We start from the raw sequence: 19,337 nt of genomic DNA, 5'->3' as shown, positions 1-19,337 counted from the left end.
TTTTTTAAAACTGAAGTAAAGCTGACTTACAATATTGTGTTCATTTGAGATGTACAGCAAAGGGATTCAGCATCTTTTTCAGATTATATTCCATTATAGGTTATCATAACATACTGAACATAATTTCCTGCTCTATACAGTAAATCCATACTGCATATCTACTTCACGTACAATTGTTGATTATATTCCTAATTTGACTTTCCATCCCTTTCTCCCCTTTGATAACCATAAATGTGTTTTCTGTCTGTAGGTCTGTTTCTGTTTTCTACGAAGATTCATTTATATTATTTTTAGATTCCACATGTAAGTAATGTCATATAATATTTGTCTTTCTCTGACTTACTTTACTAATTATAATATACTCTAAGTCTATCCATGTTGCTGCAAATGGCAATATTTCATTCTTTTATGGGTAATATTCCATATATACACATATATGCACATATATACACACACCACATCTTCTTAAGTCAACTGTTTGTTGATGGGCACTTGGGTTGTTTCCAAGTCTTGTTTATCGAAATTTAATTCTTTATATATCCATTTAATGTAGGCATAAACAGTTCCATGTAATAAATGAGAAAAACACAGCTCAGTAAGATAAACCAAATAACCTGTGTGCAGTAATTAAGTCAGGATTTGAATTTGCTTCTGATTCTGTAATTCATGTTCTTCCCATTAATTATGAAGAACTAATTTAGAGGGTAGTAATATAGTCAACATCCTACGTTAAAGTAACTGTTGGAAGAATAAGCACCTACTCATTACCAACAATTTTGTGAGTATACAGATAGCTTTCCTCAGAAACCAAAAACTATATTCTGCTACAAACAATATAAGTAGGATCTGAACTACTTAAACATTAAAAATAAGTACATATTGTGGGTGCAATCTTTTTAGTACAAAACCTCATTATTAGCACTGTTTTTAAAAATACTACAGAAAGATTACTAAAGACAATCATCTTGAAGCCCTTTAAAAATCAGCTGTGCAAAACAAGCTCTAACATTGTTTCAAATAAAAAGGTCCAGATAAAAAACTTTTTGAATTCATCTTTAGAAAATTCTTGAGGTCAGCAAGAATAGAACCTTCCTGAAAGGTAGGTGGTATAATCATTTAACATCTTTGAGTGTCAGTTTCTTCTCTGTTATTAACAATTTGTCTATCATCATATTGTTAGTAAGTATGAAGGCAAGATTCAACTATAGGTTTTCTAACTAAAAATTCAATATTCCATCCACTTGGCCATGTAGGAGCAGCAATCTGGATATACCCCATTTAAAATATTTGCCATAATTTTACAAATTCAAATACATGCATAGTTATACTACCACCCGCCTCTCTTACAAGCCTCAAAATCTGCTTGAGGCTCCCAAAATAGACTATTTAGAAATAACATAAAGATTAAAATAAAAATTCCTGAAATATGTACATAGGTTTGATAAAAATTAGCATTAGTCCAAATAGTGTTAATGATCATATACTGTCAGGACTTCTACTTACCCGTTTTGAAGGGCAGTGTTCATTCTTTTCATCTGTCATCTTCCCACTTTTAAGTGCTTTCCTCGGGTGCTTGATAGTTGTTTTTATGGCAGGTCGACATACATAGTTCTCCAAGTTCTTTGGAGGTTTTTTAGTTCTCTTAGCCTGAAGGCCAATTTTCAATTTTAAATTTCCTTCTGTAAAGTTTGTTTCTTTCACTGAAAACTGTTGCTGTGCATCAGTCAAACCATTATCTTTCCCTGCTTCAATGTTTCTTTCCCGATTCCACTTGCGAAGGTCGTCTTCTTCCTTTGTGCTGTTCTCTAGCTCTACTTCTCTCTTGCTGACCAGTGTGCCCGTATTGATGGCAGAGGGACTCTTTCTTGAAAATCCTTCGGAATCAGAACCCAATCCTAACATAGCAGTATTTCTAGGGTCCATCACAAGTGTATATTATTGCCAAGGAATCTTTTGAAAATTTTATAGAATTGAGTTCCATAAAAAACAGGGTTCTCCAAAACTTGCAACCAGCATCTCTTTCTCTGCAGGATAGACCATAACAAAAATTTATCAGAACAGAGGCAATTATTGATTAACATAAGAAATGGGTATAGAGAGGAGATAAGAACGTCAGGAAGAACCCAAAATTACAGTTAAAATGCATCAAAATGCAGTTGAAAATGGTTAAATTCCCTTAGTTACAAATAAATTTATATTTCAGAATACATCTATTATTCTCCAGATATTATAAACAAGCTGCAAAGGTATGGCGCAAATCAATGTTTAAGAACCACTGTTGAAATCCAACCAACAAGCTTCTGCAACTGGCAGTCAAGCAAACACAGTCTAAGATAAAAATAATATGTGTTTCAACATTCCTCAGTTTCAAAGGAATATACTTCTCACATTTTAGTTAAAGAAAATCAATTTCATTCAAGGTAAAGAATCATATTTTGGGCTAGTTTCAGCATTTATTAAGAGGTGGTAGGTTTTCCAGGTTAAGACTCTTGGGCTGGAATTATCTCTAATGCTGGTTTAAGATTCAACTCCAAATCCATATATTCATGAATTCATTCCTTAAAAAATATTTCTAAACAACCATCATGTGCTAGGCACTGGGCAACACCCTGGAAATTACAGTACTGAACAAAACAAATCCAGTTCCTAAATTTATAAGCATTATACCTAGTGAGAAAGACAAACATTAAGTAGCTATATAAATTATTTAGAACAATTGCTATAAAAATTCTAAACACCAAAAGTATATTTTCAAAAGTTTTCCCAATAGCAAACAGTTGTCACAATTCAATCTCCCAAATCCATAAAATATTTTAAAACCCGAATGCAAAAAAACAAAAAACCCAGAATGTAGATTTATTGTTTTACAATAGCTGGTACACCTTACCAGAGAATCTGAATAATCTACACAAGGCAAACCCTTTTCATAAAAAAAAGATTCTCAAGAAACCATATTACTATACAATCTAATGACTATTGAATATAAAACCAAAGTAATTCACTAATCTTGAGGACTGACAAACTAGTTTTTCTTTCAAGCATATATCTGAATATATGATCCAAGACTTGCATCTGGGGGAAAAAAAGAACATCCTATCTCTAAGAAGGGGCTTCCCTGGTGGCTCAGATGGTAAAAAATCAACCTGCAATGAGGGAGACCTGCGTTCGACCCCTGGTATGGGAAGATCCCCTGGAGAAGGCAACGGCTACCCACTCCAGTGTTCTATCCTGGAGAATTCCATGGACAGAGGAGCCTAGCAGGCTACAGTCCATGGGGTCACTAGGAGTCAGACATGAGTGAGTGACTTTCACTTCACATCCCTTAGAAAGTTCTATTTATGAAGTAGAATGGGCTCCCCAAGTGGCACTAGTGGTAAAGAACCTGCCTGCCAATGCAGGAAAAGTAAGAGACCCAGGCTAGATCCCAGGGTTCGGAAGATCCCCAGGAGGAGGGCATGGCAACCCATTCCAGTATTCTTGCCTGGAAAATCCCATCAACAGTGGAGCCTGGCGGGCTACAGTCCATAGAGTCACAAAGAGTTGGACACGACTGAAGCGATTTGGCACATGAAGTAGAATATTTTATAGTTTAAACTATGTGCCTTAAGACTTTTCTTTCCAATGAGATTGTAGGACTTTCAAAGCAAATATCATATAACTTTTAAAACCCATACAAGAACTGTAAACAAAATGCAGAGCCCAATGACTGGGCTATCATAGCAAAGCTCAACAGAAGGGGCCAGCAATTTTACTAGTAGGACTTAGCAGCAGCAGCAACAGCATTTTAAGTAGTTACTCAACAAATACTGGCAACTGACTGAAGTGTGTTCCTATTCTATTTCACACAAACAGCTGAAAGAGTAATTTTCAAGTCATTTACATATGACAATTCTTGCTGTCTACCATTTCATATATTAACACTTCACAATGGCATTCAAGGCTCTTCATAGTCTGGCTCTAACTATTCAAACTTGTCCATCCCTACTTCCTAAAACACACCCTCTATGACGTAGTCAGTTCTGCTCTGTTTTGTTTTTTCTGCCCCTAACAAATTGTGTCCATTTCTCTTCAGTGTCATGTGCTTTCTGTTTTTTCCATGATGTGTTTAGTTCTGTTCAGTCGCGTCCAACTCTTTGCGACCCCATGGACCGCAGCACGCCAGGCCTCCCTGTCCATCACCAACTCCCGGAGTCTACTCAAACTCATCTCCACTGAGTTGGTGATGCCATCCAAGCATCTCATCCTCTGTCGTCCCCTTCTCCTCCTGCCCCCAATCCCTCCCAGCACCAGGGTCTTTTCAAATGAGTAGACTCTTCGCATGAGGTGGCCAAAATATTGGGAGTCTCAGCTTCAACATCAGTTCTTCCAATGAACACCCAGGACTGATCTCCTTTAGGATGGACTGGTTGGATCTCCTTGCAGTCCAAGGGACTCTCAAGAGTCTTCTCCAACACCACAGTTCAAAATCATCAATTCTTTGGTGCTTAGCTTTCCTTATAGTTCAACTCTCACATTCATACATGACTACTGGAAAAACCATAGCCTTGACGAGACAGACCTTTGTTGGCAAAGTAATGTCTCTGCTTTTTAATATGTTGTATAGATTGGTCATAACTTTTCTTCCAAGGAGTAAGCGTCTTTTAATTTCATGGCTGCAGTACCCATCTGCAGTGATTTTGGAGACCAAAAACATAGTCAGCCACTGTTTCCCCATCTATTTCCCATGAAGTGATGGGACTGGATGCCATGATCTTCATTTTCTGAATGTTGAGCTTTAAGCCAACTTTTTCATTCTCCTCTTTCACTTTCATTAAGAGGCTCTTTAGTTCTTCTTCACTTTCTGCCATAAGGGTGGTGTCGTCTGCATATCTGAGGTTACTGATATTTCTCCCAGCAATCTGATTACAGCTTGTGCTTCATCTAGCCCAGCGTTTCTCATGATGTACCTGCATATAAGTTAAAAAAGTTGGGTGACAATATACAGCCTTGACATACTCCTTTTCCTATTTGGAACCAGTCTGTTGTTCCATGTCCAGTTCTAACTGTTGCTTCCTGACCTCCATACAGATTTTTCAAGAGGCAGGTCAGGTGGTCTGGCATTTCCATCTCTATCAGAATTTTCAACAGTTTATTGTAATCCACACAGTCAAAGGCTCTGGCATAGTCAATAAAGCAGAAATAGCTGTTTTTCTGGAACTCTCTTGCTTTTAAGATAATCCAGCATGTGTTAGAAATTTGATCTCTGGCCTTCTGCCTTTTCTGAAACCAGCCTGAACATCTGGAAATTCATGGTTCACATACTGTTGAAGCCTGGCTTGGAGAATTTTGAGCATTACTTTACTAGCGTGAGATGAATGCAACTGTGCAGTAGTTTGAGCATTCTTTGGCATTGCCTTTCTTTGGGATTGGAATGAAAACTGACCTTTTCCAGTCCTGTGGCCACTGCTGAGTTTTCCAAATTTGCTGGCATATTGAGAGCAGCCTTTCACAGCATCATCTTTTAGGATTTGCAATAGCTCAACTGGAATTCATCACCTCTACTAGCTTTGCTCGTAGTGATGCTTCCTAAGGCCCCCTTGACTTCACATTCCGGATGTCTGGCTCTAGGTGAGTGATCACACCATCGTGATTATCTGGGTTGTGCAGATCTTTTTTGTATAGTTCTTCGGTGTATTCTTGCCACTTCCTCTTAACATCTGTGTTAATGATGTGTTCACATCCTGAAATTCAAAACTCTGAAAAAATTAAAAGTTTTTTCATAATACTCTAAATGACAAAATGTGACCTGACCTGATCTGAATCCATTTTGGTCTTAATTAACCACAATTTCTGTGAAGAGGCATATACTTTAATGCAGAATTATTAAAGTGTGTGATTAAGGAGTCTTTGTTGCCGGTTCTTCCTTTTCTCACTTAACTCTAAACACTGCAGTGCCCCAGGGTATGCCTTTTCCTTTTCTACTTACATTCACTTCCTAAATCACCAGATTCAGTCTACAGAATTTGGTGGCGGTGGTTTAGTCAGTAAGTCATGCCTGACTCTTGCCATCTGATGGACTGTAGTCTGCCAGGCTCCTCTGTCCATGGAATTCTCCAGCCAAGAATACTGGAGTGGGTTGCCATTTCCTTCTCCAAGGGATCTTCCTGACTCAGGGATTGAATCCGCGTCTCCTGTGTTGTAGAGGGATTCTTTATCATTGAGGCACCAGGGAAACCCAGTCTTTTGAATTTAAATTCCATCTAACATGGATGATTCAAAAATTTCTATCTCTAGATAGAGACCAGCAGAGATTCCTCCTGGAACTCTAAATGCATATTATCTAAATGCTACTTGACACACTGACTATATAATTAATAATTAGGCACTTCAAGCTTAACATGTCCAAAGTCAATTTGCCTTTTCTGAGCCCCTCAAATCTGTCCTTCCCACAGGCTTACTCATCTCAATAAATGCAACTTCAACCAGAAATATTAAGACCAAAAAATTTTAACCATCTGTGATTCCTTCCTTTTTTAAATGCCCCATATGTCCACCTGGTCAGAAAAGCCTACTTTACCTTCAAAATCCTTGGAGAAGGAAATGGCAACACACTTCAGTATTCTTGCCTGGAGAAACCCCATGGACAGAGGAGCCTGGCAGGCTACAGTCCATGGGGTTGCAAGAGTCGGACACGGCTTAGTGACTAAATCACCACCACCACCACCTTCAAAAGATATGCAGAACCTATTTCTCACTAATTCGACAGCTACGTATCAAATCCAACTGATAATATCTGACCTGAACTATTCAATAACATCCTAACTGGCTCCTTGCTTCAGACTTTGTATCTCTTTAGAGCCTTTTCAACAGCATGGTAATCCCTTTAAAGGCGGTATCATATTATGTCACTCCTCCACTCAAAAATCCTTTCAATGACTTCCCATCTCACTCTAAGTAAAAACTACAGTCCTCACAATGGTCTACATGCCCTGCAACCTCCTCTACTTCTCTTCCTCTGCTCCCTCTTCTCCTACCAGTTTTCCTGCTTAATTCCAAGAAGGCGGGGACACAAGTATTCTTCTGTTCTTCAAACACAAAATACTTCTACTTCAGGGTCTTTGCACTTATTCTACTTGACAAGAACACCCTTTCCCCAGATCACTGCATGATTTGCACTGTCATTTCTATTATGTCTTTGCCTATAAAACAGCAAACACCCAGCCCACATCTTCTCACACTCTATCCTGTTTTATTTCTCCTGAGCTTTTCTCACCATCTGGTGTACAATATATTTATTTATTGTCTACACCCTTCCATTGGAATGTAAAGTCCACATGGAAATGGATTTTTGTCAGTTTAGTTCAACGGAGTATTCCAGCATCAACAACAGTACCTGGCACACAGGTAGTGGTCAACAAATATTTCAATTAATTCCATGCCTTGTGGGTTACAGCTTATTGGCTTCAACTTGTTCCTTTTCTATTCTTTTCCCTCCTCTTTCTTTTTTGTTTCTTAAATTCTAATGCCAATCCAGGGTTTCGTGTTACTAATGGTGAACTGATGGGCCTGCCAAATATCTTACTGGTTAGTTATAAAAAGAAATTCTTTTAGGAATAAAAACAAATCACAAGTTATTCAAAAACAACTGCTTTTACAGTCACTACTCAAAAGTATACACATTTTAAAATTTCTCAACATTTTAAAATTTTCATAATGAAAGAATACCAGAAGTTTTAATGTACATTTACAAATCTAAAGTAGAATTTCTGTATTTCTTCCAAAAAGTCAAAGTATTTTTTACCAGCATGTATTTCCAAAACATTCCAGAGAAGAGTTTGGAGAACATGACTCTCTTCATTTTAAAAATGGAAAAAACTGCAACCAAGTAACACAAATTATTAACAGAACATCAATAAATGGAAAAGAAATTTAATTTGAAAATATTGACCACTACCCTAGAAATATATGTAAGAATAGAGAATTATTATGTTTCCTTAACTTCATCAAGGAGGAAAAAAGAAAATCCTATGGCCATATTTTGTGAATCCATTTAGGAAGACTGGAAAATCATGACTGGCAAACTCCACATACCAAATTTAAGTGTGTCTAGTAAAAACAAACCCAAGTTCTGAAGATACTTCACAACAAAGAATGCTTTTTATCTGCTAAACGTAAACTGCTTGAAAAGCAGTCCCTACAACAGATGCCAGAATGTTGTTTTTGAACTTTTAAAACACTGTTCTTTGTGAATGATATTCTTTCAGCTTTTGGAAAGATGTATCTATACAACCTAGGTTTTCCATCTCAGGGCAAGGATTCCATATTATTACACAATTTATTTTGTTTCTTACTATAATATACTCAATTTAAAACACAGTTTCAAGGAGAAACTCAGAACTAAGAATGCTAGAATGTCTTCATTCATGCTCAAAGAGGCAAATTCAACATTCATCTAATATGCAACGTTGGGGTTTATATTTTCACACCATTGAAACAATCCAAAAACATCTAGCCCAAATTCTAGAGGAAACAACATTAAATATATACATGAAGTCCCTTTTGCCAGATCATTTTATCTGTGAACAAAGTTTTTAGAAAATTATTAATTACAAGTGACCCTTGAAAAAGAGTTTGAACAGGTCTACTTAAAGATTTTTTTTCAATAGTGTATACTACAATACTATGTGATTTACAGTTGGCTGAATCCACAGATGTGCAGGAACTGCATATACAAAGAGCCAACTACGTGGATTTCTGACCACTTGGAGCGCAGGCCCCTAATATCCATTTTGTTCAAGGGTCAGCTATATATATTTTCTAAGTACTACAAATATTGAGTCCTTACAGTGGGCTTAGCATTAGCAATTTAAAAATAATAAAAATACCTAAATTTCACCAGGCTCTTAATACGTGCAAAGTGCTATGCTAAAAGTTTTACATAGATTATTTAAGCATCACAATCAACCATGAAGCAGTTACTATTATTACCCTCTTTCTAGAGATGAAAAAATAGGCGTGCCTGTCTGCATGCTAAGTCACTTCAGTTGTATGCGACTCTTTGTTAACAGCCATTAAAAGGTAGAGTCTAGGTCTGTCTGGCTCATCTTAAACACTATGTTATACTGCCTCTCAAAGATCATGTTTAATGTTAAGTCACTTAGTCGTGTCTGACTCTTGGCGACCGCATGGACCGCAGCCCGTCAGGCTCCTCTGTCCACAGAATTCTCCAGGCAGGAATACTGGAGTGGGTTGCCATTTCCTTCTTCAGAGGTCATGTTTAGTCCTGATCTTATCACTCCTCTCTGCTACATTTGCTACTTGAAACTCTCAGCTGGCTGTTATGATCACACATTCTACTGGCTCTCCAACTACCTCTCTAACCATTCTATCATTTCCTTTAAGGATTCATCATTCTTAATTTCAATAAATCCTTCATCCATTCAATTAATATTTTCAGAGGCTCTAAGCATGTTTTGAGAATCGTGACATCTACAGCAGATAGTCGTAAGTAATACAAATGTGGTCCTTGGTGTCATGAAACTTAAATTTTAGAGGTGAAGACTGATCAATGACTAATCATATAAATGTATTTAACTTCTAATAAATGTGAAGGTACTACTATTTAAGGTAGTATATCAAGGAAACTTGGAAGGATGGGAGATACATCTTAGAAAAACATATAACTATAAACTGAGACCCAGTATGAGCAGGGATTAGCCAGAAATATGGAGGCAAAATATGGAGGTGAAAATAATCCAAAAATAGGGGAATGGTGTGTGTAAAAACTCCGATATTGTAAAGGTAAACCAAAGGGAGAACAGTACAAAACAAAAAAGGAAAGATAAGTAAAAATAGTGTGCAGAAGGCCTTTTTAGTCTGCGTGAAAGATATGGAATGCAAAGAAAGGCTCTGAGTAGGGAGTAACAAGATACAATTTACATTTTAAGAAAACACCTCTGGTTGCTATGGAAGAATAATTAGAAAGACAGCAAGAGTTGATTATGAAATAATCATAAAATTGACATATTAAGGCAGTAGCACTGGAAATTTTTTAAAAATTGATGAATTAAGAGATATTTTAGAGGTATAACTGATATAATTTGTCAATAAGGAGGAAGAGAAGAGGGAAAGAAAATATGAAGACTTGAGCAACTAGAGAATTCTATGGTGGTATACCATTTAGACACTCCTTCAACAAACATTTACTAAGTGTTCATCCGGTAACAAAAACTTGTATAGCATTGGAAAAACCCCACAAAAATCCTGCCCTCATGGGGCTAACACTCTATAAACTGTTTGCCAGGATGAGAAACGTGAGATCAAGAGTTCAGTAGTAAATATCTTAAATCTTAGATGCCTGTGAAACATTTACACAAAAGATCAAGCAGACAGATAAAAATATGTACATGATATATACAGTAATAGTGGTTTGGTCACTAAGTCACGTCCAACTCTTGTGACCCTTTGGACAGTAGTCTGCCAGGCTCCTCTGTCCATGGGATTTCCCAGGCAAGAATACTGGAGTGGATTGCCATTTCCTCCTCCAGGGGATCTTCCTGATCCAGGGATCGAACCGCAGTCTCCTGTATTACAGGCAGACTCTTTACGAAGTGAGCCATCAGGGAAGCTACTATATAATATATGAATATAAAGTAAAAGGCATTTTGTGAGTTTTTGTTTTAACTTGGTAAGAAAAGTAATTTATCTTATTAACTTTCCTTAATATGTAAAAACAATATTTTTTTTCCTTTTTAAATATGTACACATTTATAATCACCACAGTGTATACTAAACAATGTTTCCAGATTTTTAGCTTAAAGTAAGTAAAATCTTGCTTGACTCATCTATAATAAATTTTCATGTTTCTCTGTGGTCTTTACTAAACACAGTTAAGAGACTGTAATCATTATTTTATATCTCAACATTCAAAACCAGATAGAAGTTAACTATATGAGGCTTTTACAAATTTATAGTTCATTATGCATTTTAATTTGTCTTGGGTTTCATGCTTTTAAAAATTCTTATAGATGACCGTAATATTTCTTAGAATATATCATGTTAGCTAAGTAATCACAGTACCACCAGAAATGTGGAGATCATCTTTGACTCCTCAATCTAACAACTAAAACTTGTGAAAACCATATAAAATTTTTTTGATTAAATATACTTCTAATTTCACTGCCACTGACTTGTCAAAAAAAAAAAATTCTGACCCCAAATATAATATTGGCTTTCTAACTTCTTTGTACACTCATCTTGCTCTTTATCAGTCTTTCTCCCAAGATACAATCAGCAAGATGGTTTCTAAAAATAACCTAATTATGTCATTTCTCAGCTTAAAATCTTTTAAGTTTTCATGTTGACCTTTGGATATATAAGTCTCTAACCCTAAACATAATTTAGATTCTCAGTACGGTACAGCATTTCAGGACACAACTGGATCCGGAATGCACAGGCTCGGATCCCAGGTTCTGGGATATTAATTGTGGGCAAGGCACTCCATGCCTTGTCTCATCTCTGAACAGAAACCATTTTGGGGGTTCAATGAACTAGTCCATGAGAAGTACTTACAAAAGTACTACACACACACACACACACACACACACACACAAAGTGTTTACTTTTTTGTTATTATCTTCCTCTACCTAACTCTAGCCACATCATTTCTCATTCTTCTGTGAGCAGAGCAGGAGCAAATAAAACCCCTCAAAAGCAGTAATATATGTATGACACAGAAACAGTTCTAAGTGTTCTAAGAACTTTTCAGTTTCCCAAATGTCTTTCTCTTCCTCCCTTCAGAAGGACACATAGTTCTCTCTGCCTAGAACTCTCTTCCATTCCCTTCTAGGTCGACTACCACTCATCCTTTCCATCTCAGCTTAAAGGTCAGTTCATCAGGCAGACACTTCCTAACCCCCTAGACCAGGGGAGATCTCCCTTTTAGAGGCTCATATAGCATACTGTAAGTCCTGAGGCAACTTATACTAGTAAGCTACATGCTTAATACCCATATTCTACATGAGACCATTTGCTTCATAATAATAAGAATCCTGTCTGCCTTATCACTGCTTTATCCTTAGTAAAGTGCCTGGACCATAAGAGATATTCAATAAATACCTAGTGACTGAATAAGCAAACGTGCATATTACTATATTTTAATCATGTATACAGAGAATAGATAAAATGAAAATCAAAATACTAAAGAACTGGTATTTTAATTGTCTTTAGACACTATTCAATCTTCTCACACTGTTTTAACAACTAAAATTAAGCACTATGTATATTACCAGTAAAAGCATAAGCAGTGTCCTAACTGGTTTAAGATATTTTACATTAAACCACTGAATCACAAACAGGACATAAATCACTGAAATCACAAAGAGCTAAAATATCTTCATGAAGATACCAACAAAATTTGAACTGTGTTCCTAAATGATTTACACAACATAAACTACAAAGCTGGACAAATTAAGCTTTTTTACTCAACTACAAAACAACCCTTCATTTAAAAGATAGGGACAATCACCAACAATTTCTAACACCATACTAATCAGCAATAAATCTAGCTATTTTTATATTTATATACTGTACATATTTCTTAAATTTCAAGATGCTACTGATTCTAAGAGGTTTCACGAATCAATGACCACATTTCCAGGGGAAAATTTTTTATTAACTACTACCACATTAAATGTAATTATCAGCTGTGTTATTTCCTAATTTCAGAAACATTAAACAGGGAGGAAAGAATGTCTCTCATGACCAAAGAAATACTATATTATACCAACAAATTATTGCAGAAATTTAGAACAGGAAAGTGAAATAGCAGACATAAATTATAATTAGTAAGCCACAAAAGTAAAATACACACAGAAAGAATTCCCAAAGCTAATCCTGAGGAAAAAATTATACTCATCAACTGTCTGTCAGTAAGATAATCTAATCAAAGCTTACTTTAGTTCTTCCTAATAAAGTTAACAAAGATCAAATATATATAACTCCTGTTTTTGAGAAAGGAGGGATGGGTCCATGATTGCAAGGAATGTGCAGGGACAGTGACCTCTATCCCTAGGGAATTCTAGAATGGCAACAGGAGGGAAGTACAAGTTAACATCAGAAAGATTTGCTCATTAACGAATTATTACACTTTGACCAGGATTAAAGGCTGTCAATTCAGGGCCAATCCACTTGGTTATACACTAAACAAGAGTCACTTCCAAGAGGGCACCATTTACTTTGTAAATATCTTACATTTGTTTTTCATAAAACTTTTCTGTGGAAAAATTCGTGTTGGAATGTAAAATGGTGCAGCTGCTTTGGAAAACAGTCTGGCAGTTACTCAAAAGGCTAAACAGAGTTACCACATAACCTTGCAATTTCACTCTTAGGTGTGTGTATATGTATGTATGTGTGTGTGTGTGTGTATACCCAAGAGAAATGAAAATATTTATCTACACAAAAGCTTGTACATAACTGTTCACAGCAACATTATCCATACAATGAAATGCTATTCATCTAAAAAACAGCATACAGTCATCCCTCAGTATAGACAGGGGATTGGCTTCAAAACCCCCTCAGATACCAAGTTCCAAACATACTGATGCCCTTTATATAAAATGGCAAAGTATTTTCATATAACCTACATGCATTTAAATCACCTCTAAATTGCTTCTCATTCCTTACACAAAGTAAATGCTACATAAATAGTTGTAAATATATTGTGAATGCCGTGTAAATAGTTGCATGCAGAAAATTCAAATTCTGCTTTTTGGAACTTTCTGGAATTTTTTCCACCCATTTTCAATCCACAGTTAGTTAAATGCGAGGATGTGAAACCCAAGGATACTGAAGGCCAGATGTACTGATACCTGCTATAACATAGATGGACTTTGAAAACACTATGTTAAATGAAGGAAGCCAGCAACAGAAAACACTGTAACATTCCATTTGTATGAAATGTCCAAAAACAGCAAATCCATACAGAAAGAAAGTAGATTAGTGGGCTGACAGCCCTGGTAATTAGGGTAAATACCTGCACTGGAAAGTGACTGCTAGTGGGTATCAAGATGAATGTTCTTAAATAGATAGTGGAGATGGGTGTAGAACTATGTGAGTATACTAAAATCACTGAATTGCATGTTTCAAATTAGTGAATTGGACAGTACCTCAATAAAGCTATTTAACATTTTTCTGGCAGATCAAAATAAAGGGTCTTGTGGAAGGGATTCCCTTCCTACTTTGCATAAGAACAGAATACACTAGTGGCCATCCTGTAAAAACTTAAAAAAATATATTTATAGGCTCATATAGAACATTTATTTTTTGGTTGCACTGGACCTTAGCAATTTTTGTTGCAGCATGTAGGTTCTTTAGTTGTGACCTGTGCCATCTAATTCCTTGACCAGTGATCGAATCTGGGCCCCTTGCATTGGGAGTGTGGAGTCTTAGCCACTGGACCACCAGAGATGTCCCTGTAAAAAATCTTTCCGAGTTAACATTTCAATATGGCAAGAAGCTAATTTATTTGACATACGTTTGCTGCGTGTTGACTTAATTAACTATCCATTTGAAGAAAACAAAGATCCATTCTTCACTTTAAACACAAGAATAATTTCCTCATATATTTAAAAGCTATATATAAAAATAAAAGCACTTGAAGAGTATCTGTGACTATTTCTGTAGCCCGTGGTTGAAAAACCTTAAAGCAAATCAGGAAACTAGAAACCACAAAGGAAAGTATGGACAGATTTGATTATATAAAACATATACCTGTAACATAAGATGTAAATAAAATCAAAGACAAACAATAAGTTGGGAGAAGATATAATAAATATGAAAACAGATTAATATTTCTAACACACAGTTATTTCTATAAACTAGAACAAAAGAAAAGATATACAGGAGATATGCATACACAATTGACATGAAAAGACGACCTGCCTCATTGGTAGTCAGGCAGATGTGATCTAAGGCAAGGCATTTTTCACTCATTACTTTGGCTGACATTTAAGACTGATATCAACCAATACCGGCAAGGTGGGAAAGGGACACTAGTGGCCACCATCATTTTGGAAAGTAGCATTTTCTACCACAGAAAAACAAAAGCACTAATAGGCTATTACAGCAGTCTTTGATGTGCCACACACAGAGAGTTAAATATATATACATATACACATATACACAAATATACAGCCATATATGCTATTTTTAAGTAAAAATGCAAGCATGATCTTATATTTGTAAAGGGTAGAAAAAAAATACGTATTTATATGCACACAGAAATGAATATGAATGGATGATTATACACAAATTGATAGCACTGATTACCTTTAGGGGAAAAAATTACTTATAAATATTTTTTCCTTGACCTACTACAGAGTTTATTAGTTTTATAACTAAGCACAAATCCAACAAAAACGTATTTTTAAAACATTTAAAATATACTGAAATATACATAGCTCCATATACAGTATCCTTGCCTGGAAAAACTTATGGACAGAGAAGCCTGGCAGGCTACCGTCCACAGGGCTGCCAAGAGTCGGACACAACTTAGCGACTAAACCACCACCATCGCTGCCACATGCACACACCTCTCAAGTCTTGTTCATATATACATAAAATCGAGAAATCTAACCCAACAGCTTTTGGATGTACTTTCTAGCTCTATTATCTCGATACTGACTAGCTATCTTCTTTTTTGGCTCCGTCACAAGGCATGTGAGATCCTAGTTCCCAACCAGGGATTGAATCTGCACCCCGTGCACTGGAAGCACAGAGTCTTAACCACTGGACCTTTAAGGAAATTCCTGAAGTGCTATTTTCTTAACACAATCCTCTCCTTTTTGTTTCCATTCAAGACTACCACCTAGAACACACCTCTTTATCTTTTATTTTGTCTTATTGTGTTAAGAACACACTATGAGATCTACCAAGTTTTTAAGTGTACACTATTGTTGACTATATGTACAATCAGTACAATAAATCTCTAGAGCTTATTCATCTTGCTTGACTGAAACTTTATGCCTATTAAGTAATTCTCCATTTCCTTCTACATGCAACTATATGCTTCTTCAATCTAGATGAGAAAAAGAAAATAAGTTGGACTTTACGAAAAATAACAACTTTTGTTCATTAAGACACCACCAAGAGGGTGAAAACGGAAGCCACACATGGTATGATATTTACAATGCACGTATCTGAGAAAGGAACTGCATTCAGAATATATATTAACAGCAGGACTCCACAAGAGGATGCCCAAATGTCCAACACACACATGAAAACATGCTCAACCTCACCAGCGAAATGTAAATCAATACCAATGAAATACTATTACCCACCAAAATGGCTAAAATTAAAAAGAATGGCAACACTAAAAATTGGGGAAGATGTCGAGCCTGATAAAGTCATAAAGTCATACAATAAAACTTGGAAAACTGTTTGACTGTATTTACTAAAGATAAAAATATGCTTACCCTGTGGCCCAGCAATTCCACTCCTAGGTATATGCCAAAGAGAAATGAGTGCATACTGTTCACCAAAAGAGGGGAGATGGCCAGGTAAAGCTTCACAGCATCAACTTGAACTTTGTCTCAGAAGTTGGGTAGGTGTTCTCTAAGCAGCCAGGCACTGGGAGGAACATGAAAGTCACCGAGATATAAACGCATTGTGTGTGGGAATGACTGACAGTTCCAAACAGCTGAAGCACAAGGGTAAGAGGCCCAATGGGACACTAAACTAAAGAAACAGGCAGGATCCTAACAGTGCTAGAGTATGTCCTGCCAAGGCACATGGTCAGATCTGGATTCAGAAACTGCATGCATTTCAGAGTGTGTGGGGTATAGCTAGGGAACCTAGCTGGAAGCCATCCAGGGTCGGGCACAGATGATTATCACTTTGCTGCCATTTTACCAATTTTGGACACTCACTTTTCTTAAATCCAGCCTGCCATTCTAACACTGGTATGTTGTTTTAACTAGTCATTCTCCAGAAATTATTGCATTACCAAAATGGTGAAGAGAAAAGGAAGGTAGACAGATAACACACACTCTGGCAAAGATTTACTTAAACTACCATCCAACCATGATACCATATGAGTTTATTTCCATTTTTGCATGCAATCCCTATTGAAGAACAGGCAAATAATGCAACTATTGTTATATAACAATTCATAATTAAGATTCTTATGAAACAAAGTATAATGGCCTACAATCAAAACTGCACAAGAACCCCTCCCAAAATTACATGCCAAAAATCTTATGGGCATATGTGCACCTTTGGGGAACGGTTAGAAAGGTTTCATTATGCTCTAAATGGGGTCCATGACCTCGAGCACCACCACCACCAAAAGAGTTATGGTCCTCTGTTTTTAAGGCCGCTTCTCAGGTAAGGTACAAAATGGATGCCCATCAAACTCGGAGGTCGTCACTTTTAACCACCTAGTTCAAAATCACCATAAACATAGTTTCTGGATTTGCGTGGAACGGACACACCTAGAAATGTCTTTTGAGGTGTATCTGAATCCCAAATCATACTACTTTTAAAAACATCTCAGTTCTACTTAATAAGAATGCTTCTAACTATCTGGAAATTTTTGGTAATGTTTCTTACGGATGTCATTTATATGAAAGAGAATTGGGTCTCAAATACATACAAATGATGTTTCTGACTTAGGAAAAATCATACATGATATGGATCCTTAATCCTTAGGTGCTTTCTATAAAACAGCCAACAAGCAATCAAATAAACCCTAGCGAGTATGTTGTTACTAGGAAAGTTTCCCCTCAATGTTCTGGAATTAATACCTTTTCTTGAACTGACAAAGTCCAACACTAGCAGCCTTTTGGGCATAGTGCCAATTCAACAGATGGGCCCTTCATTTTCCTAATGGTAGAGGTAGATTGGCAAGTGTGAAGTCATATGCTCAAGCAAGAGAATACGTTTCATGCATTAGCTAAGAAGAGGATTTCTGATAGGCTTTCAAATTATCAACAACAAAATCTATAGACTGTGATTGCTTTTATCACCTGTTATTTCTATTCCTTCCAATTTCTGACACCTCAAATACATTTAAATAGATCCTTACCCACATCCAGAAAAACCTGCAAAATGCAGTAAGTCAACCTATACAGTATTAAGCCCCTAACAGTTACATATATGTATTCTAGGATGTCGACTAAGTCCACAGATGAAAAACCAGCTTCTTATAAGGAAGGTCTAACAATGCCCAATGACAAGTAAATAAGAAATTAGGAGACCGCTTGATCTCACTCTAACTCTGTAAGTTTTCAAAGCTAGAAAGGGGTATCATATTAATGACTAACTAGCTTAACATCTTTTGATACTTCATTCATTATGTTATAAACTTGAGCTTGTTTGTTTAACCTTACGTTGCCTCTCACAATGGACATCTAGGAAACTAATGACCATTCTGGCTATCTTTTCAGAGTAATCAAGTACAAATAGCCACTCTTGCTCTTAATTTCACATAAAATGAGTGTTCTGAGCGCTGCGACACAAAGAGCTATTTAACAGGTAAAAGAATGGCAATCTGTTTCTCAACCATTTTATTTTTGTCTCTATGTCTTGACTAGTTATTACTTGCTAGGTTTTCTTAGTTAGGAAAGTATTATTCCTAATATTATAATATCAAAATATTCTTTCAACCCTGGCAATTTTACTAAGTGTCAAGAATATGCCACAACTCAGTCCAAGAGCATTTCTTCTCTATTTGCACTCACTATCCAGGTAATCTCATGAGGTCCCATGGCTGTAAATATGCATTTCTACACTGATGAACTCCCAAATTTACACTTATCCCAATCTCAAGATTTATACATCCAACTGCCTACTCAATGTATCTCCACCGGAAACATTTAATAGATAACTCAAAGTCAATATATCCAAACCAAACTCTTAACATCTGCACTCTTGTAGCTTGCTTCTGCCAGCGTTCCTCGTCTCAGTAAATGGTATCCAGCTGTTAAGGCCATCTTTGGAGTCATTCTTGACTTACTCTTTTACTCAGACCACACATCCAATACAGGTTATCATCACTACTATCTGCAAAATATATCTTAAACCCATCTTCTTGATCAGACTTTAGGTTCAACTCCAAACCATCTCTTGACCCAAATACTGTAACTGCCATATAACTTGCCACTCTGTTGCATCACTCTTGCCTTTCAAAGTGTACATATTAGATCAAGTCATCTCCCCACTCAAAACCTTTCAATAGCTTCCAATCAAATCCAGAATAAAACCTAAACACTTAGTCAAGTCTCAAAAGACCCTACATTATCTAGGCCCTGGCTACCTCCTTCTCCTTATTTTCTATTATTCTTCCCCACACTGTTCACTCT

The 19,337-nt window shown here is 36.4% G+C and overlaps 1 protein-coding gene across 1 annotated transcript in view; it reads right to left on the bottom strand.

The window, feature by feature from the left end:
* Positions 1-16,585, bottom strand: part of ASH1L (ASH1 like histone lysine methyltransferase) — a 193,892-nt gene extending 177,307 nt beyond the window's left edge. The window contains exons 1-2 of the mRNA XM_052636803.1: positions 16,452-16,585; positions 1,504-2,024 (exon numbers count right to left, since the gene is read on the bottom strand). Of these exons, the coding sequence (XP_052492763.1) occupies positions 1,504-1,923 (420 nt within the window). The 5' untranslated portion in view covers positions 1,924-2,024; positions 16,452-16,585. The remainder of the gene's footprint in view (positions 1-1,503; positions 2,025-16,451) is intronic.
* Positions 16,586-19,337: the final 2,752 nt, after the last annotated feature.

This window comes from Budorcas taxicolor, chromosome 3, assembly GCF_023091745.1.
Source record: "Budorcas taxicolor isolate Tak-1 chromosome 3, Takin1.1, whole genome shotgun sequence".
Lineage (NCBI taxonomy): Eukaryota > Metazoa > Chordata > Mammalia > Artiodactyla > Bovidae > Budorcas > Budorcas taxicolor.
The sequence above is the reverse complement of the archived record's forward strand: the minus strand, read 5'-3'. Positions and strand labels throughout refer to the sequence as shown.